This window comes from Nycticebus coucang, chromosome 3, assembly GCF_027406575.1.
Source record: "Nycticebus coucang isolate mNycCou1 chromosome 3, mNycCou1.pri, whole genome shotgun sequence".
Taxonomy (NCBI): Eukaryota; Metazoa; Chordata; class Mammalia; order Primates; family Lorisidae; genus Nycticebus; species Nycticebus coucang.
Window position 1 is genome coordinate 135,859,160 of NC_069782.1, and position 22,612 is coordinate 135,881,771.

The window sequence follows — 22,612 nt, forward strand, 5'->3', positions numbered from 1 at the left end:
AGCCTTTTAAGTTTATTTATTTTTTAATTACATGTGTACAAAACCCCAGATGAACAATGACTCAACTGGAAAGCTAAGGGCAGATGAGCACTTGATTCTGAAACAGGTGCAGGAATATAGTGAGATGTGTCTGTCTCGTTTCCTGCTCAGACCAGCACAGGAATAGCATATAGATAATATCCTTTGTTCAGTTCTCACAAGACTCATGGCTATTCAATTACATTTGCCACTCAGATTCTAGTTCACGCTTTAATCATTTTTCAAATGCTTCATGGCCCCAGCTCCTGGCTGGCCTTTGCCATTCATCTAGGTGTGGATACAGTACATACCAGATTCAGAGGCATGTTTCGTCTTTGTCCTCCCTTATTACCATTGTTATCTATCCATTCTGCCAATTAGGTTGGCTCTAAATATGCCAAGAAATTAGATTTTTATGTGTACTGCTAATTTCCTCTCACTTAATATCATAGGCCCTTCTTATTTAATTCACGCCTCTGTTCTAGTGTAAATCAGATTTATTACTGGAGATAGTGGTTCAGCTTTCCTTCTCGTGCAGATGGATTTCTGTCTGTGGAAGGCTCTCTAGCTGTGGATGATGAAATTACATGAGCACCATTTGGGGAACTTGCTAAAAATGAAGATTCCTGGCCCACTGGAGTCCCTCTGGGATTTTCCCTCCTGGAAAATCTCTATTTTTATGAAGCTTTCTGGGTTAACTGCAATGCAGGGACAGGTTTAAGGAAAAAGCACATTCGAGTGGAGATCTCCAGACCTAAGTTGGAAAGAGATTTTCCCACTGTAGGACGGGGTTTCATTTATCTCAAATGGTTTGGGGAAACCAGCCAGCTATTGTTTTTCTCATCCATCTGTGCAGAAATCTGACCACCCAAATGCAGTTCATGTGCCCAGTAAATGACTCCTATGACATACAAAAGTCTCTTAAGGCTTCTTGTTTGCAACTTCGTATAGATTAGTCTAGTTGGGCTTTGTGTTCTCAAATAAAATGCCAGTGCTTCCTCCTGCATTCTGTCTCTTTACCCTCTATTCTCATGTAGAAATTTATCTATTTTGCCTGAAGAGAAGCAACACATTTTTAGGCCATTGCCCACTCCCCAACCCCAGACCCCACCAAACATAAAGGACCCAATTCACTCCAGACCAAGAGTCCTCAAAGATAGTGAAGAGGCTTGAAAGATGTACACCCACATTTATGGCTTTACTGTATCACCTGCCAGTGGATTCTTCTCGTTGGAAAATCTCCTAGGAGATGGTAAATGAAAGCCCATAGTTTAATGGTTGGTCCTGGTTTTCTCATCTGAGTTTCAACTCCCTTATTTCCAGCTTCTTCCTGGGATTTTTCACTCTGGTGTCTTATGACATCCAGTGCAACAGGGATCCCCAAATTCATCTTCTTTGACAGCCAAAAAAGAGGTTCATCCTCCTAGGTCTCCATCTCCATCAAATAAATGACCATCTCTTGGGTTGCCTCTTGGGTTGCCAATTTCTATTTGTAAATTCATTGTTAAAAAGGAAAGGATTATAAACTATTACCCAAACCTACTGTCCTTGTTAAAAATCCTTTCATCAGCCTCTTTTTCCCTTTTCCATGTCTATTATGCCTTATCTTCTCAAACCTGCATCAATAAAAACTTCCCCACCAGCATATATGCACAAGGGACAACAAATATATACTTACGTTTTCAGCATATTTTCTTTTCCTAAACTTAATCCATCTCTCTCTCTCTGCTCATAATTTTACCTTTAGTAAATATACAAATTATGAAGATACAGATCTAGGCGCCCAAACCATGTCTGTCGTTCACACATAAACCAGACAATGTCACCTTGCTGTGCCTTTGATCAACACAGCCTCTCAACCTGCAAAGGTGAACTCCTATTCAACCTTAAAGCTCAGCTTTCTAGAACCTTCTGCATGGAACATTTTGCATTCTCTTCAAGGGAGAATTAGGAAAGGTTCATGCAACTACTATTTGTGCTTCAGATCTAGCCAGTGTGGAGTGAATGAGGGTCTCAATTTATTTCACATTCCCTAATGAACCATAGGCTTAAAGAAATAATTGCAAAGCACGGCATAGGGGCATGGGAAGAATAAGATGGTAAATCTGAAATGGACCCTGCTCTTGACTAAAAATTCCAAGTTACTAGGAGCACTGAGAAAACAGTTGCCTTTTAGGGATATTTTCTTAACGACTCAGACTTGTTCTGCTATAAGTACAGTAGAGATAAATGGTTTTCATCAGATTCAGAGCCTCCTAGAGTCTTCCTAGAAAAGCTCTCCCTAAAATGACATCAGAGTTTTTAAAATATATGATATGCAAGATCAAAGTTAGTGCATAGTTAGAGAGGGAGGGCAAGGGAAATGTCACAAAAGATGTGACAAAGGTCTGGAGGATGGTGAAGTACAAGGTGTGTGACCCTGAGCTTTGCCATAAGTGAAGCTGATCTGATATTGAAAATACTTCTTCAGTGACCAGAGCAGGAAAATGAAAGCCAAAAAGTTATACGTGACTCAGTCTCCTTCAGAAGAAGCCTCTTGCCAATCCCTCTCCCATTCTCTGTCAGATCTCTTGTTCTAGGACACAGACCTCCAGGGATCAGGGGCCCAATTTTCCTTCAACCTGTCTTCTCTCCACAATGCGCATGTGAACAGTTATAATACATATTAAATGAGCACTCACCATTGGGGGGAAAACACGGAGATCCCTAAATGCTTATTAGATAGTTTATGCAAGGCTCCACTCACCAGTTATTTGGTAGCATGTCACGGAGACAGATTCACAATTGGATAAACTGGATCTGAAGACTAATGGGAGGAAAAGGATTTGAATATGTCTATGTAGGTTACAAATTAAGTAGGCATTTAATTATTTTGAAAAGCAATATTTGTTGAGGACCTGATATGTATAAGTCCTTTGCTAGGTACAATGATGGAGCCAATGTAAGGATAATTACATTTAATTAAAATTAAATAGGAGTGATAACAATGATGATGATGGTTGTGCTCATCAGATACAGATTAAACAATCCATATTGCTGGGGGGGGGGCATCTAACGCAGCCACACACAAGCTCTCCCCCTCCCTCCTCTCCTCCTAAGACAAAGATACAAGGATGTGGCTAGCCCCGAACCCCAGAAGTTCAGGCCAAAAGATCCTAAACTGACAGGCAACCCTTGGAATGTGCTCACTCCCGCAGGGCCCCACGTAAAAGTGGTCTCTCGCTGCCCCCGGTGTAGACACCATCTTTGTTTGCATTGCCCAGGCAGGTCACCCACTCTTTTAAAAAAACCTGGTCTTAACATCTCTGGGGACTCCTCTCTGGACAGCACTCTTTACACTTTTCACATGTGATTTCATACAAAGAAGCCATTATCCAGGCAAAGGTCTCTAGATAGATGTCATGTAAATGTTGACACTGAGCCTAAGCCTCAAATACAAATAGATTTAGGGGATATAGAAAGGTAAAGAAGTGTGGAGAAATATTCAAATCAGGCATGGCATGAGCAAAGATACACTTTGGTTAAGATATCAGTGTTTCCAGTCTAATACTCAGCTTGACTGATTCCTAGTATCTTTAGGTTGTTTTGCAATATCATAGCCCTTATCTGCCAATCACAGATGCCAGCTGCCATAAGTACTAAAAACCAAAGGAAGCCACTCAGGTCATGGCCCTTCCTCAACCTTCTTGATAACGTGCTTCTCATTCTTTCCTTATTCTGACACAATTTCTAAGAGAATTTCAGAAACTTAGCTGTCAGAAATGGCTAGACATAACTTTTTTCTCTGCCGCACACTGGAAGAATAAGAGTTGTCTTGGACCACACATTAAATACACGAACACTAATGAAAGCTGATTATAAAAAAAAAAAAAAAAAAAAGATAAACATGCATATTTTTCATGATATCTGACACCACAGATAAGCAAACAAAGTCCTCACAAAATCAAGATGTGGCCTGCAGGCTGCAGGTTGGACACACCTGGGCTAGGACCTGAACAGGGACTTTGTTCAAAGTGCAGCTTAGCCTAGATACCAGAGTTAATGAATTCCCAAACAGAATGTGGCGGGGGGGGGGGGGGACAAAGAAAATCCAGTTTCTGATGACATTCAGGTATCTGCAAATGTTTTCCTTGTGTTCCCGTAAGAGCAAATAGGGAACTGAATTTGAAAACCAAAATGAGGCTAGTAAATTCCTGAAAAGAGACAGTTCTTTTTCCTTGGAGACAAACCCTATTATGCATTGCCTTTCTGACCAACAACATAGTCTGTCTCAGACATTTTTAAAAGAAGGCTGCTGAACATCTGCTAAGCAATTAATGGGAAGCAGCAGCATGCTCTAAGGGGCCCTGGGAAGTGTTAGCCATCCTGCTTAGGAGACATGAAATGTTGCAGACGGTGGTGCTTTTTTTTTTTTTCCTGCCTGCAGGGGGGATAAGAGGAAGGGAAAGAGTTGAGATGTAAGTTCTGAATCAAATACTCTTCCTGACTGTTTCTCACCTACCCCAGGCATCCTCCCCATGCTCTTCCCAGCCATCCACACATGAATGCATTAATTTCAACCTAGTAAAAGAAAGTACGGCAAGCATTTCAGTCCACTGATCCCCACCTAAAGTGCCAAGTTTCCCATGTGTGACAGCAGAATTCCCTCCACTGTCTTTGGTATATGTAGAGTCTACCACCCTGTTCAAGTAGTTTTTTCAAATCAGGTTGCTAGTGCTAACTTAGGAGCAATCTCCAATTAGAAACTCAACCTCTCTTGCATCTCACTTGTAAATCATGACTGTCGAAAAGTGCCAATCTTGACACACCCTTGTCTTTGGTATGTGAAAGTCTGGCCCAGAGTGACTGCATCTGTGAATACTTCCAGTTCTAAAACTACTGTGACAAGAACAGCCAAACTCAACAGAGCAAAAGTTTCCAAGACTCAGTTATCCTGTTAGCCCTTGACATTATCTTCCTTGACTCCTCAGACTGGAGCCAGCTGTTCACATACACATCTGGATCTACTCCAGGGGCTGAGCTGCTATGACAGAAAGTTCAGAAATTCCAGTTGATGTGGTTTGGAATTACACAGCCAAAGATCTTACTATAAAATCTAATGGAGAAGAATCCTGAACAGTCACAATAGTTAAAAGTCAGAACACTTTCTTACTCTCTCCAACTAGCCCAGCTCAAGATGAGGTTCTTACTTAGAACTGCCTTTTTCATTTTGTTCTCTTGCTGACCTCGCTTCATGCACATCTCTGTTGTAAGGGCTCTCCTTCAATCCCTGCAGGCTTGTTTGGGTTCCCAGTTACATACCTCTCTTTTGCCAGCCCTTCTCAGGGCTGGATCCTGCTTCCCAAACTCCTAGCTACATAATGAAGTAGAATTTTTAGGTCTTCCCAACTTTGTATTATTTCTTGCCATCTTTATACTAATAGGATTCATTTTTCATAGCTATCAGGAATTGACTTCTTTTTCCACTATAAATCCATGGATGTCCTTGCTGTATCTGAGTCCCTGGCCAAGCCATTGGCCACACCAGTCTCAGCTAAGCAACCCCTTTTGTTGATTCCTATTTTTCAACTTAGTCTCAGTTCTAAACCAGTTATCACTGAAAGAAGGCATTAGCGAGTAACATTTTTAAAAAGATTTCAATTCAGTAAACGAATCTGAGCCATTTTTGGAGTTTGCTGCAACAATTAGTTCAATAAAAAGCAGACACAGATAGTAACTGATGGAAGAGAAGTATACAAGGAAGAAAAGCGATGAAATGTGGGTGGTCCAAGAGCTGAAGAATGGGGACATGGGGCTGGCTCCCTGCCTAGCTTCACCTAGGATGCTCATCCTGGAACACAGGCCTCTGGTGAATAGCACAGCACCTGTTTCCCTTTGTTTGTTTGTTTTGATAAGTCAAACCCAAAGGTATAGTTAATTCAGAAGCTGAGTGTACAGTGAAGCAAATTTTGCATCACAAAGGATAAACTAGTTGTTCACACCCAGAGTTCAGTATGAAATATCAGTCTCAGTTGTCTTTAACCCCTAAACTCAAAGGGAACAAAGAGTGAATAATGAGGTTCCGTTAGCCACCTCAACAAGCTCTATTTACTGATCAGATTAAATGCATCAGTGGGCCTACTTAAACCAATTTCAAATGGTTATTTTTTCTTCAGTTGACATTTGTCAGTGGTTTGGCTATTAGGACAACTATAACTACAATTTCTGGACTTTGATCACTCTCCAATGCAACCAGCCATGTGTGACTATGACATGTGTCACCCCCATTCACCAAAGACCACAGGTCACCTTCTGGGTAGGAAAGGCCGATTAGGATCACCAAATGCCCTGAGATAAGTGGGCGGTCTTTTCTTCATAGTCTTTTTACTAGCACGCTGTTTAGAAAGTGGCATTTGTTAATTTGCTTTCTGCCTGGCTTTGACCAGTGATGGAAGCCTTTGAAGGCAGAGACTGTCTCCAGTTCTGAGAACATTGCTTGGCCCAGAGCAGTTAGGCACTCAATAAATGTCCTTTCAATGGATGGGTCAGGACAAGATGCAGAATAACAAATTAGCCCTGCTTGATCCTCCTGGCTCTTAAGAGTCATTTTCCTTGAGTGACACTCATAATCCATCACACTCTGTTCAAAAGTTTTAATGGCTCTCAGAGCTCACTAATGTAAGTACCAATGGTTCATCCTGGCACGTTTTCATGCTCTACCTCCATATCATATACTTAGGAACAGTGGCTTCTAAATATTTATTTCTTTATGGCAGTGGAATTTTTTAAAACTAAATCTTCTATGAACTTCATGACAAAAAAAGATAAAATCCAGAGGGGTTAGTGGCCATCCTGCTTGGTCTTTCTCTAGGTATAGGGGCACCTCCAGGAATCTCCAGGATGCCAGAAACTGTAATTGGTAACCACTACTTTTGTCCTCATTTATTCACTCTACGTAGCCTTTGAGGATTTTTATCCTTGGTGTGTTGGGCTTGGAATACTCTTGAGTTCAATCCTATCCATCCATTAGGGTTCGTGCCCCAAACCACTTCTTTCCTGACACATTCTCATTATTATTTTGACTGTATATAATTCATCTTTGTTTTAAATTTCTTATACAATTGGTCATTAAGAATAAAAAAATAAAGAAAAATTATAGTTTAGTAAGTGCCAGACACTATACTAAGTGTATTACCTGAATTAATCCTTACACAATTATACTGATATGGCTGTTATTACCACCTGTGAGGCACATAGAAGTGAAAATTCCCTTCCAGATCTACATAGTGATTAACAGACCCAAGACTGAAATAAATGATCTGGCTGAAAAAAGAAATCCAAGTGTTTAAGTAAGCTCCATTGCCTCTCTACGTAAGCATTTATTCCCCTTATCCATTGAGATACTCCCCACGGCCTGTTCCCTTACCCCACAGTGCCACCACAATTGCTATACCAAACTTCCCCACACTACAACCAGATTATTAGATTTTTGAAGACAAAGACAATTTCCCAAAGTGTTTGTGCTCTATGAAGCACCAGAACTCTGTAAAGGTAATTACTCAGTAAATATTCTTAAAAAGAAAATAGACTTAGATGGAACATTCCTGAAACTGTTAGAGGCCATCCGCAGCAAACCCATAGCTAGTATTATATTGAATGGAATAAAACTGTAAGCATTTCCACTTAAATCTGGAACCAAATAAGGATGTCCACTGTCTCTACTGCTACTTAACATAGTGTTGGAAGTCCTAGCTATCATAAGAGAAGGAGATCAAAGGAGTCCAGATGGGGACAGAGGAAATCAAACTCTCCCTCTTTGCAGATGACATGATCTTATACCTGGAAAACCCCAGGGACTCAATTATAAACACCGTAGAAGTGATCAAGGAATATAGCAATGTCTTGGGATACAAAAATCAATACTCACAAATTAGTAGCCTTTGTATATTCCAACAATTGCCAAGCTGAGAATAAAATCAAAGCCTCTATTCTTTCTACAATAGCACCAAAGAAGATGAAATACCTGGGAATATAACTAACAAAAGATGTGAAAGATCTCTATAAAACTAATTATGAAACTTGGAGAAAGGAAACAGCAGAAGGTGTCAACAATTGGAAGAACATACCATGCTCGTTGCTTCGGAAGAATCAACATCGTTAAAATGTCCATGCTACCCAAAGCAATCTATACATTTAATGCAATTCCTATCAAAACACTAATGTCATACTTCAAAGAACTTGAAAAAATAGTACTTCAATTCATATGGAAGCAGAAAAAACCCTGAATAGCAAATGTAGTTCTTAGAAATAAAAACGAATCTGGAAGCATCACATTGCCAGATTTTAGGTTATATTATAAGGCTATCATGACCAAAACAGCATGGCACTGGCATAAAAATAAAGACATAGATCTATGGAATGGGATAGAGAATCTAGAGATGAACCCAGCCACATATATATTTTCATTTGATCTTCAACATGCCTGATAAAAACATGCACTGGGGAAAAGAATCCTTGTTTAACAAATGGTGTTGGGTGAACTGGTTATCCACATGCAGAAAACTGAAACTGGACCCACGCCTCTCACCATTGACAAAAATTGATCTTTGCTGGATGAAAGATCTAAATTTAAGATATAAAATAATACAAATTCTAGAAGAGATTGTGTGGTGGTACTTGAAGATATTGGCCTGGAAAAAGACTTTAGGAAGAAGATCCCCCTAGCAATTGTACCAACACTAAAAATCAATAACTGGGATTTGATCAAGCTTAGCTTTTGCACAGCTAAGGGTACTACAAACAAGGCAAACAGACAACCTTAGGAATGGAAGAAGATTTTTGCATGTTATGAATCTAGCAAAGGCCTGATAACTAGCATCTACAGAGAACTCAAACTAAATAATAAGAAAAGTGCAAACAACCCCCTCTATAAGTGGGCAAGTAATTTGAACAGAAACTTCTCTGAGGATGACAGATGAATGGCCAAAAAACACATGAAAAAATGCTCATTGTCTTTAATCATCAGAGAAATGCAAATAAAAACTACTCTAAGATATCATCTAACACAAGCAAGATTGGCTCACATCACAAAGTCACAAAACACCAGATTCTGGTGTGGATGTGGAGAGAAGGGAACACTTCTACACTACTGGTGGAATTGCAAACTAATACAGCCTTTTTAAAGAGAAGTATGGAGAATCCTCAAAGATCTAAAGGTAGACCTTCCATTTGACCCCATAATCTCATTACCAGGTATCTACGCTGAAGAACAAAAATCATTCTACCCCAAAGACATTTGCACTAGAATGTTTATTGCAGCTCAATTCAGAATTGCCAAGCCGTGGAAGCAACCTAAGCGCCCGTTAATCCATGAATGGATCAACAAACTGTGGTATATGTATACCACGGAATACTATTCATCCTTTAAAAAAAAATGGAGACTTTACATCTTTTACATTTACCTGGATGGAGTTAAAATAAGTTCTTCTTAGTAAAGTACTACAAGAATGGAAAAATAAATATCCAATGTAATCCATACTAATATGAAACCAATATATAAACAATTACATGCTCACATGAACAATATCACACCAATTTAGTCTAGTACAGGGTTAGAGGGAGGGAGGAGAAGGAGTGGGGAGGACAATTGGCAGAAGGGAGGGCATTAGGCAGGAACTCACGTAACATGCACATTGTGAGGGTGTATAACACTACCCCTGTGTGAGGGGCTCTTTTACAAATGGAATTTTAACCTGGGAAGTGAGAACAATGTAACCTAAAAATTTGTACGCTCACATTAATTTGAAATGAAAAACAAATTAAAAAATAAATAAAATTTATTATGAATACAACATGATAAAGTCTATTTCTAAATGCTTAGGATTACTTGCATTATTATTGGAATCTCTCCATAACTTTAGAAGGAAGATTCATCTCCTGAAACACCTTTTTGATAGGTGAAAAGATGAGGGCTAAGTAATTTGCGAGATCCTGACCAACACCAGGTTTAGTTTCTGGCTGTGGTCTTGTTCACCTCCAAAGTCCTTGCTATTTTCCCCCGCACTGCATTATCCTGGTACTTCATTTTTTTTTTTTTTTTTTTTTTTTTTGGTTTTTGGCCGGGGCTAGGTTTGAACCCGCCACCTCCAGCATATGGGACCGGCACCCTACTCCTTGAGCCACAGGCGCCACCCCCTGGTACTTCAAAGAAGCAATCCTTTGTAACATGCATATCTGGAGAGTAAGGCTTTGCAGAAAGAATAGAAAAAACTTATTTGCAAAGCGAATGTTATTCTCGAGATTTCTGTTGAGATGAAACATGCTGCCTGTGAGAGGATATATTTAAGTGGTTCACTGACAGTTTTTGTCAAAGATAAAGTAGAACCTTATTCTGTTGTTTAACTGATTCCCCAGAAAGAAGAAACATAGAACAAGGGAACCTCCAAGATGTGATGCCTAATTTCTGACAAGCAGTGACACCATCTAGCACAGATTGGGGTTCCCCCTCTGACAGAGCCACTTGCCAGAACCCAGGGACATGAAAACTGACCTGCTGTTAAGTGGGCTGCGTGGACAAGGACTTGGACCCCTGGCTTCAGCTCAAAGTGTACTGAGTTTTGGTTGAGCTTGTGGATCAGTAATTCCGATATCTGAAAAAAGAAATGTCACAATTTATTATAACCACAATTGTTACGCTGCTTATAAGTGAATATGCTGAGAAATATTCACTATGTTTTTTAACAAGACATTGCAGTATTATGCCCGTGAATTATATAGAGGAGTGTTCTGTTATTTTGATTTTTTTGAATTACAGAATATGCATTATAATTATTTTTTAAATCATGACCTGACTTTATAATCTAATGACTACAAAATAGGAGAAAAAAACTGGTAGCAAATGAAATAATTTTACTCTGGAAAATTATCCTACAGTATCTTAGAAAAGTCACTGGGGGCGGCACCTGTGGCTCAGTCGGTAGGGCACCGGCCCCATATACGGAGGGTGGCGGGTTCAAACCTGGCCCTGGCCAAACTGCAACAAAAAAAATAGCCGGGTGTTGTGGCGGGTGCCTGTAGTCCCAGCTGCTCGGGAGGCTGAGGCAAGAGAATCGCTTAAGCCCAGGAGTTGGAGGTTGCTGTGAGCTGTGTGATGCCATGGCACTCTACCAAGGGGGATAAAGTGAGACTCTGTCTCTACAAAAAAAAGAAAAGTCACTGGGTTTTTTTTGAGAGCATTTGTGATGCATGAGGACTTAAAAGAGGTAGATACGCACAATCCATACATTCTGCTGTGATTCATACATTTATCTTACTTCCCTGTCATTCTACAAACCATACTCTGTGGCTTTCACAGGATTAGTGCTTTATGAATATTTATTGAATGGAAAATTTGGTTCTGCTAACATAATATATAGTTGAAACAAAATGTAGCTACAACTTAAGCAATGAATTGGCTAATCTTTTTTCATGCTTATGGACATTAAGTAAGCTGCCCTGCAGGCTGGCTCATGTGTACTGGACAGACCCACAGAATTCTGGACTATGCAATATTTAACTCCAAGCATGGGACAAATAACCTGATGTGGGTAAAAACAGTATTATAGTTTATATAGATGACATAAAACTCTGTTCATCTATTTAAGGTGAAAAAAAAAAAACAAAAAACGCCCAGCTTAATTTCTCTTACACTTTTGAGGAATTTCTGAAAAGCTATTAGAGATAACCATATTCCTATTGTTTTTATGGGGTCTCCTTGCTTTATTTTTATAACAATATTGTAATCATCAATTTAATTCTTGTGAAACATGTTATTTAGTCTAATTAGATGCTTTCTGATTATCATTCTGCTACTTCAATTCTTATTTTGTTTTCCTTTTCTATTTGTTGAGCTTCATTTACTCCACTGAGTTGTCAATGGGATACGTTTGAACCCTTTACTCATTCAGCAGAGACTGATGACTCAGTTCTGAGTAGAGAGTCCTGTGCAGAAGCCCCACCAGAGGGCTTCGTGGCTGAGTATCCAGCCTGGTATCCAGCACAAGCCCAGCCTCTCACATTTGTCATTTCAAAATGATGCCAAAAAACAAGACTGGGATAAAGTTATGTTGAAAACAACTTCATTCTTTATGTTAGGTGACTCCTTTTCGTGGGCCCTGGCAATCTTCCAATGGTCCGTGTTCACGGAAGTGAATTTCTGTCACAGATTGCACAGAACAGGTTTCCTCTGTTTTCTCTAACAAGTTCCTTTACTAGTTCATTCTTATTATCCAAATGGTAAGGTTTTATAGGAATCTGATAGCTGATTTTTACAGTAGAATTTTATCACAAAGATTAAGAAAAATCTCAATTAGAATCACGTGCTTTTCTACTCAAAGGCGTAGCAAACTGTTGACAGATTTTCACAATATTTTAAATGATTTCCATGCTGCTTGAAGAGCAGTATTATTTTAATTCAGATGATGAATTAGTCCATACATTAGGATGTCCCTAAAGTCACCATACATAAAGTGGGAAACTGTAGCTAAATGTATCTCCATTTACAAAATATTGATTACAACAGTTTACAAAGAGGTGGCCAACGGGTAGAGAGTATTTTTAAAATACATTTTGTAAAAATGTGTAATAAATATTTTGTGAATAAAGTCACATTCCATACAATTTCCCATTTTCCCCAGGTATGGTGACTTTAGGGGTGACTTCTGGGACGCCTTGTATTTTCACATTTATTACATACACATTGAACCCTCTTTTGATAAGGTTGCTTATTTCTTTCTATTTGTTCCAACATAGCGTAGCTTAGGTGTTGGTGCTGGTATCTCCATGGAAAAGAACAAGGAACTTAAAGGAAATACGAGGTTTATCCAGTTAATATTTGACGAGTTGAGACTAGACATCAGTTTTGTTTGACTCCTAATCCTAGGCCATTTCAACTAAAAACATTTTACTTCAAATGACAAAAAGAGAGACAGCAAAAGATAGGTGGAGAGACGTCTGGCAGCGTGGGATTAGGAGGTGAAAAAACAATGCAGCATTTGATCAACGATGCTGCCATCCCTCATCCATCTGGGAAGCACACAATTTAAAACACGGCAGCCAATACAGGCAACAGGAATAGGCAATTCCTAATCTCATCCTCAGGATGGCCACTTTCTGTTCACCAGCTCATGGGATGGGTAATGTTTGGGAGAGATTTTGGCTATGAAAGGAGTAGCATAAACTGCAGTGCACAGGACAGTAAGGCAAAGTCTCAGTGAGAAGAAAAAACATGGCCTGATAAGACTCAAGTGAAATAATGTGTGACTGCTGGGAGTCTGGACCTGCCGCCGCAAGTGGAATTCATATCTTCTTGTCTGGTGAAAAGTGTATTGCCTCAACACATTTCATTTATCTTTTATACAGTCATCCTTCTTCTTGCTGTTCTCATGCCCAGTCTTATATTCTATTCTACTTCAGTTAAACAATCGTGACCAAAGAAACAACATATTACATGTGTTACAGGTGTCTACCTATTTGGTGGACTATGCCTATGATTTGAATGTAACACACACTTAATTTAAACTACCACTTCAAAGGACAGTGGAGATGCAGTATAAATACTGGCAAGGCTACCGTGAAAACGAGGTCACGAAGGGACTGCTACAGGGAAATCACCACTCTTACTCTTCATCTTATTGACAGAAGTTGAAGATGAGTATAGAAGTCAAAATCGACCAGGATGAGCTGAGGCAACAGTTCTAAATTCTCAGGGGCTTGAATTGACAAAGGCATATTCATTCATGTCATAGCTCCTGCGGGGAGGCAGTGACGTTCTGCTCACTGTTGTCACCCTGGGACACAAGCTGGTAGAGCAGGCAACTCAAACATTTCCATCTGCCATATATACCATAGAAGGGAAAAGGAGCTCTCAGGGTTCTACAACTAGTGTCTGAATACTTTAGCCTGGAAGTGATGCATAGCCCTTCTGCTCCCAACTTATTGGTCTGAATAGGTCCTGTGGCTCTGGTCAACTAGGGGACATTCAGGGGTACAAGCTATTGTGTACCCAGAAGGCAGTTGACTGGAAATAGTCAGTCAGTGACAGTAATGGTTACCTTGCATTCTCGGATTGTTAGAATTAAAGTGGCAATCCCTGAAATGTGAAAAAAGGAATTTAAAGACATTAGAGAAGTTTATAAATGTATAAAACAGAACCCAAAGGGGAGGAGCAAGGTGAAGATAGAGATTCAAAATGGGCTTTGGCAAAATTTGTCAAGGACGAAGCTACACTGGGCTGAAATACCAATGCCCGCTCTGAAGTTGGTAGGAGAATACAAATCCTGCTGAACCCACACAGCCTTCTTATGCCCCATGTAAAGAGAGCCTGGCCCGAGATGACCGTGGCTGACTTAGTGGGTCAGTCCAATCCTGACCCACTTAGTAACTTGTCATGTTACTAAGGTCTATTCAAGTAGTAATTGAGGACTATTCCCTTTATATTCAACAGAGGAACATCTTTCCCAATTCATACAACATGATATCTGGATTAAGTAACGGGGAAGCAAGGAAGACAGACAGGAAGTTCTAGCTAACACCACCTTACCCAGTGACGTTCCTTGTCAGCACGAAATCCTTCTCAGCTTGAGGAAAGTGCCTGAGAGTTTCTTAGATGATGTACGGGAAGAAACAAATTGGCCACAAATACTCTCCTTCGGTTTCCCCACCTGCAGCTTTAAGCGTCTGGTTCTTTCCCCCGTATTCATTTTGATCCGACTCTCACCTACTCTATTTTCTCTAAGTTTCCCTCCCTCGGTGACCTCCCTTGTAAACCCCAGAGGATTTTTATAATTCAACTCCCCATGTTAAAAAATCCTGGACCAACAGGCAGACTATGTGGACACACAGAAAATAATCTGAGATTGTTAATTACATTTCATAATACAGCTTTAATTTCTTAAGATGCTGCCAGTAGACTATTCTATTTTCAGATCTGATTATTTCTTCCTCAGATTTGGGGTTCTGCATCTGTCAAATAGTGTATGATAATATAAACAGCCAACAAGGAAATTATATTGTTTGTGGTTAATTTTTATCACAGAGGTTTTTGTCCCTTTCCAATGTTCTCATGCCCTTTAAAGATTCCAAAAGACAACACACATAGGTTCCTCATCTCCCAGCACAGCATGGCAAACAATCTCCACAGAGCATGGTCTTTCCTCCCTCCAGGAGAGCCAGATGGAAATCTGCTGAGCCCTGAGAACTCAGAGAGAAGCGGGGGAGGGCTATGCCCGAGAGCAGGGCCTGCTCCAGTCCTGAGCAGCTGACCTCCAAAGAGCAGCACATGTTACTCCGCTGAGGCCAGCTAAGGGCAAGAGAGCCTTTTCTTACTCAGAGATCTAAATAAAGACTGGCGGAACCCTCCCAGACTGAGGTCAGTTGATTAACCCAGCGTCCATCATCCTGATAACAGGGCCACCTACTCCCCACTGTGAAGAGATTTCACTGTTTTTCACAGATAAGACAGCACAGTCCAAGAGCATCCTTCTTTCCAGGATGCTCTCAGAGAAGGCGAGAAGGAGAGCTCAGAGCCCTCCCTGGAGCCTTGCCTCCCAATCGGCAGACTCATTTGGCCGAGGTCCTAGTTCTTCCTCTGCTGGGGGTTCTACACTATACATTTATAGGAAAGGGCCAAGGCATGAAGAAAGGAGATAAGGAAAGCCCTTCCTGAGTTTCAGCTGAAATCACAGTGTAGTCTTCAAAAGAGAGGGTTCATTTGTGTTGTTTGGTCTGCTCTGCGTTTGGCTTAGATTTCTGTATAATTTCTTACAATGGAACTCAGCAGCTTTTGCCTGCCCATCATTCCTTCACCATTCTCCACATTTCTCTTTGAGGAATCATGTCTTTTATCTACTCTTGATCCATTTGGTTCAGGGAGGGTATAAAACATCTGAGTTTTTTGCTGGTAGCAACTCTATCCCAGTGACTGCAAGGCACTGGTTAAGTGATGCCACTTCATCCAGGTCGGAGCAGTGAAAATTGTGTACCCAAGATTGCTGCCCATGCTATCATAAGAGGGTTATTGTCTTTTGGATGTGGTTGATAAACTGGCTGAATAAAATCTGGGGGTTCCTGTGGCCAGCCCTGCTTTCCTGTGTTCTGGCTTCACTCTCAGGCCAACGTCCCATATGGTTGCAGGGAAAACAGATGGAGAGAGGGAAGTAATTTGTTGACATTTTTGAGTGGCTCTGAATTCATCCACGCTTGAGCAGTATCTCTGGACTTCTTAATTAAGGAGTTTTTTTTTCTCCCTAAAGTTGTTTAAGTGACTAAGTCAGAGAGAAAGATGAAAGGACCCCTTCTACATTAAAAACTACAGGTTTCCTTCATAGGGTCTAAACATGTGCCTTGGTTGTATAAATTGATTTCATTCTATACTTTTCCAGGGTAACAATGTTGTTCACAACTAAGACACTGGTTTCTGACATGCTTTGTTTGGCTTTTATTTGGCCACTGGATTTACCTTGGCTTGAGTCCTGGGAGAGGCTAGTACATGGGCAATCTCCCCGTGTAAAGTTTCAATCTCTAGCTTAGTACTTTAATGCTATACATCTGCACAGCTTACATCAGCTCATGCCACTCATATGCTTTCCTTTTCTTATTATTCTTGTTTTCTTCTCCATTTTATGTAATTCCATTCATTAATCCATGATTCTCTACTCCCACCATTCTCTCTTCAAATACATGACCTTGACTACACCAGTCTATTTTAATAGTTCTAAACATTTTTTTTTTTGCATTTCCATATCTCTTTTATTCATACAACAAATGTAAATGCAACCATTATCTGTCTATTGTTACAGATCATCTACTCTAGGTCACGTACTTTGCTATATCACTTCTTTAATCCTCTTTAACACTCTATGAGTATGACTTTGGTTAAATTATATAACTTCTCTGGTCCTAACTTTTCTCATCCATGAAATAGACAGACATGCACAAAAAATCAGAAATGAAACTGGTTGATATTTATCTGAACCTATGTCTTTTTGTACTGAGATGTGGACTTCCTACCCGTGTGCCGTGTGCTAAGTCACACAGCCGTCAAGCCAACTGCTTTCAGGTCTCTGAGTAGATGTTTCATTGATGACTAATACAGGCTGCGTTGGGGTCCATCCCTCAGCTCTCTGAGATTGCCTTTGGAGGAAGCACCCAGAAGAGGCAGAGAATAAAAAGTTTAAACAGTTGAAGCAAGATACATCCATCCATAAGTATGAGAAATTTCTTTCCAAATTACACCTCAAAAAACCATGCACAAAATATTACACTCTAAGAGAAAAATGGGAAGTGTGAGACGTAAAGCTGCACAGACGATGTGGTACCTAGGGAAAAAAGCGGACTCTAAATCTGTCCCCTCTTCCATGCTTAAAAAGATTATCATCTAGATTTCACAGAAAACCAGCAAGATTTCAGAGGAGAAACAATGGCAAGTGTGCACACCTAAACGCCTCGCACAGAGATCTGTTCCCCCTCTAGGTTCTCAGCAGGGCTGTGTTAAGAAATAATTCCTTCCATTGCCCCCCAAATTGCAGCACAGATAACACAGATTGTGTCACAGATTGCGTCACAGATAACGTGACGGGAAGCTTGGAGGGGACAAGCTGGATACAAATCTTAAAGACTGCTGATGCCCACCCTTCAACGCCACTAACGCTAGGAAATGCAGTTCACAGGGCTTTCGGGGGGCAGCTCTGTTCTTCATTACTTGAACATAGAGGAAATTATACAGTTGAGTCTTCTGCCTAGTTAGTGAGACCATGGCAGTTGAAGGGAAGGTTTGTGCTCAGAGGTAAGCCATGCCATAATTTGGGGCTTTGTTAATGATGCACTTACAGAACATTCTCAAGTCATTTGGGAAGAGTAGAGGTCATAAGGCTAGATTATGGGTTTGTTGAAAGTATAGAGAAAGGCTCCAAGGACTGGAGGGGAATAGCCAATATTTGTTCAGTAACTGAAAGGAATCCTACTTTTAATCTATCCACCTGGAAGAACTGAAAAACTGAAATCATGTAGTTGCTAAAAGGGCAAATAGACCAAGGATGATCATTTTAACGGAATGGACGAAGAATGGCAACATAGTAATCCCCACTGCGGAGATGGGAGAGTCTTTTGAAGTTAAAAAAAGGAGGAAAGAGAAGAAAAGAAGGAGGGAGAAGAGAGAGAAAAACTCTCTCAAATTCTCCAACAGGTGGTGGACATGAGGAGAAAGGTCCCCCTCAGAGCTGCCAATGGAGGTGCTCTGGAGCCAATATTGTACATCTATCATCAGCACAAATTAGATCCTAAGAGAACTAATTATTTTATAAAAATGTGTCTTTTAAAAAAGATGCATATTGTGCAACTTAACTCACTCGACACCTGTGGTAAGATCTAAGTGGGTTCATCATCTTGTGTCATTCAGCTACTTCATTTTTTTTAACTTATCACAGTTTTTTTTTTTTTTTTTTTTTTAATGATGGTGCAAATAGATTTACTCATTGTAAAAGGAAATCCATTATGGGACTAATTTAGCCATTCCTTATAATTAACACTCTGTTAATTTTGGTGTTTGGGGGGACGGTGTAGTTAGAATCATCAGTTTATGGATGAGAAATAAAGGACCAGAAAGTCAGAGACTCCACAAACAGCTAGGCTCACTCTCTTGAGCCCAGATTCTCCAGGGACCCTTCTGAGCTGCTGCGGTGATGGGCAGGCTGCAGTGTCTCCCGGGACTCACCTGCTCCAGATCATCCGCTGACCTTTTTCTTTCTCCTGCTGGATCCTGATAGGGCAAGACAAAGAGCTCGGCAGCGGTGGGTAAGCCGGGAAGTACCGCCACCAAGAGGTGCTGGGCCGGAACCCCCGTGGCCTGAGGGAGAGACACAGAGGCTCACATAAGTCCTGCAGAAAAGAATAATGAGAAGTGACCAGGTATTTGAGAGGGGATGGGGACTGGAGGAGACCCCAGGGAGTGGAGGGCGTGCAAGCCCTGCATCGGGCAGGATGGTCCACGAGATGCAGGCTCCACAGGGAGACCACCCATGATTAAATCCCAGGCCCAACACAGTAAGCCCCTAAGCTCACTGCTTATCTGCTCTGTGCCTGTATTCTCTAAAGTAGAAAGTGAGGCTAGTAGTAGTACCAGCCTTGTTAATAAGTGGTTTTGAGAATGAAATGAGTTACACAGGAAGCATCTGTGGTAGCATCCCTGGGGATTCAAGCGTCCACTCTTCCTCCCACATGACATCTCCAGGGGCCAATAAAACGTCCCTCACTCATGTTTATCATCTGCCCCTTAGGCTTTAGCCTCTTTCTCCTTCATCACTCCACTGGAGTTACTCCTCAAACAGACCAGTCACATTCAAATTGCCTAACTCCACCATCACAACCCACAGGAAGAACCTGACGACTTCTCCACAGCATCAGATTTGATGCCCAGCTCTGTTTCCTGAAGCTCACTGAGCCTATCACTTAGCCATGCTGAGTCTTCTGTTAAACTTACAAATGTCACTCAAAGAATTCCTTTGTCTGAGCTCTTTTGCTGTCTCTTGAGCTTACATCCCAGGGTTTCTCCCTAAGTCCTTCCTCTCTAAATGGTTCTAGAATCATTAGCTATGGGCTCAGCTTCTCTCTCTAAGTAGCCATTCATGACACCATTTGGTGATTCACTAGGATTTCCTCTGCACATCTCAAAACAACCTCTTGCTTTCACCCCCCAAATCCTCATTCTCCATTTAGGTGACCTGACACAGTACTTTCCCAGATAGCCCCTGTGGAAGCCCTGCAGCCACCTCTTATATCACACTCCCCTTTCCATCATATCAACTTCAACTACCGATCCTGTTGGTCTCTTCCTCTTTAAGCACCCACTGTCAATATCCCAGTTCAGCCCCCTGGATTTTTCCCTTAAATTTGCCACAGCCTCTGCATCCCCACGAGGTAGGTGCCAATTCCAGATTTACCTGTCCAAGATGCTTGCAAGAATCCCTTTGCTAACAGGATTAAGGTCAAGGCCTTGTGCAACGGAGACCCACACTTCCTTTCCAAACTAATTACTCACACCTCACACAGGCCTCTTAGGATCTAGCCAAACAGAATGACATACATTTGCAATATTCCAGCCTCCCCTGCAAAAGTTTTTGTGCATGGCATCTCCCTCAGAATGTCTTTTCTCTATATTTGAACCCTCCTTCTCCATGATGAGTCAAACTAAAGCTTATTTATTTCACTACATTTCATTATTTCCCAATAAGGCAGTTTGTTCTGAATTCCACATGGGTACATTTTTTGAAGTGGCAAGAAATTTCATTTATTAGGTCTACACCAAGTTCCTGGTGCTATACTAAGTAATGTATAACATTATTTTATGCAACCCCCCACAACAAACCTTTGAAAGAAATGTTATTATGCCTTGCTTTGAACTGAAGACTTGTCATAGGCTGGGGGCCTTAGGAAGCTGACTCAGAGTAGAGCATTTACAAGAAGTGACCTTGGTAACCACATTTATGAGAGGGAAGCAGGCACAGACTAGGGAGAAGTGGGGCTGCTGTGTGTAAGCCCAATGACAGCCTCAAGAGACCCCACAGGGAGATAAAAGGGGCTTTAATAGTTGTCTTAAATAGTGGTGAGATGGGCATGACTTCATGTCCTGCAGTTCACCCTCGGACATGAGCCACCTTTGAAGTGGCATGAGCTTAGCAAGGCAGTGGACATGAGCCACCTTTGAAGTGGCATGAGCTTAGCAAGGCAGTGGACACGAGCCACCTTTGAAGTGGCATGAGGTTAGCAAGGCAGTGGACACGAGCCACCTTTGAAGTGGCATGAGCTTAGCAAGGCAGTGGACACGAGCCACCTTTGAAGTGGCATGAGCTTAGCAAGGCAGTGGACACGAGCCACCTTTGAAGTGGCATGAGCTTAGCAAGGCAGTGGACATGAGCCACCTTTGAAGTGGCATGAGCTTAGCAAGGCAGTGGAAGTCTGTGCCTATAGCACTCCTGGCAGATAAGATGACTAGTACCTCCCTATACCGGGATCTTCCATGGTGGTGTGTCTCTATTTCCGCCCCAAGAAAGATGGTCACTGAAGAAAGGTGAACAGTAGCTCAAGTTCATCTAGAAAGTGGTGATACTTAGGAAGCCCGGTCTGATTGTGAAACCTGTGTTGGAAACCGGTGTTTTCTTATCCTGGTCTTTAACAACACCAGCTCCTACTATAGCTAACCCCATCCTGTGTTATGCCCCTACTGGATTTTAAACTCACAGATTATGTCTGGATCACCATCATTATAAACCAAAATGTTTACTGAATGAGATTCAATTAAAGATTTCATTGTGTTATAGCTTTCATATGAAAGCCATAAATTAGTTTCATAGTAGGGCTGAGTACCTTGGATACTTTTTCTTTCATTCTTGAGATATTTTACTAAGAATATGTTCTAGCTCCATCCATGTAAACATGAAAGAGGTAAAGTCTCCATTTTTCTTTACGGCTACATAATATTCTACGGTGTACATATACCACAATTTATTAATCCATTCATGGATCAATGGGCACTTGGGCTTTTTCTATGACTTAGCAATTATGAATTGGGCTGCAAAAATTTTACAAAGGTACACGTGAAACTTACTAAATGTAGAATATAAATGTCTTAACACAATAACTAAGAAAATGCCAGGAAGGCTATGTTAACCAGTGTGATGAAAATATATCCAATGGTCTATAAAACCAGTGTATGGTGCCCCATGATTGAATTAATGTACACAGCTATGATTTAATAATAATAATAATAAGATTTAATTGTGAAATATCAATAGCAAAAGATAATTTGGTGACAAGAAGGCAACCAATTTCACATCAAATTTTGTCTCATAATACATAGGAAAGGAAGACTGTGGATAAATTGTACCTCTTGCAGGGTTTCTTAGAGTACATGGCAATGTGATTCCTTAGGACTTAAAGTGGCCTGTGTCATTACCGACCTTGAAAACAGAGTGGGATGCTAGGAACCAGAGAGTGCGTCAGCTGCCTGTTGGGTTCAGGTAACCAGAAAGCCTTGGAACCTGGAAGGTATTAATTCCATCACTACCATCGCTATGACCCCCAAGAAATGTCGAGCCAAACCATTTACTTTGTATTTAGCTGATTATGATGCAGCAGCCTAGAAACATTGATGAACAGCAGTTTCTCACCTACTGGACAGCTGTTAGAAAGGTGGAGACTCAGGGCATCTGATCTCTAGACAATCAGTGTGGAGATAAATCAATCTGGAAGGCCGGTCATTGCTGAGCTAATGCCTAGTTGATAAATCACCTGGGGGAGTTAGACATCTGCCTGGCAGACCTCTACGGGGCATGGGGCCCTGGAAGGCTGCAGACAAAAGAGATGAGCAGTGGGTTCATTAAAGAGTGTAAGTCATCTCTCTTGGACAACAGAGAGAGAAACCAGTTGTCACACTAGACACAGGTGGCTCCAAGGGCAGAAAGGCCTGCCTATTCCAGCTAGGCCTGGAGTCTAGTCTTTCTGCCTCCTGGTGGCCAAAGTGTTTAACCATCAATAATGTTGCAGATGCCACAGACACAGAAGTGAGGAGGCATTTGCTAAAAGG

The 22,612-nt window shown here is 41.1% G+C and overlaps 1 protein-coding gene across 5 annotated transcripts in view; it reads right to left on the reverse strand.

The window, feature by feature from the left end:
- Window positions 1-22,612, reverse strand: part of SORCS1 (sortilin related VPS10 domain containing receptor 1) — a 521,473-nt gene that overhangs the window by 13,037 nt on the left and 485,824 nt on the right. For all 5 annotated transcript variants that reach the window (XM_053584238.1, XM_053584237.1, XM_053584236.1 and 2 more), the window contains exons 23-24: window positions 18,746-18,877; window positions 10,547-10,646 (exon numbers count right to left, since the gene is read on the reverse strand). In XM_053584238.1, the coding sequence (XP_053440213.1) occupies window positions 10,547-10,646; window positions 18,746-18,877 (232 nt within the window). The remainder of the gene's footprint in view (window positions 1-10,546; window positions 10,647-18,745; window positions 18,878-22,612) is intronic.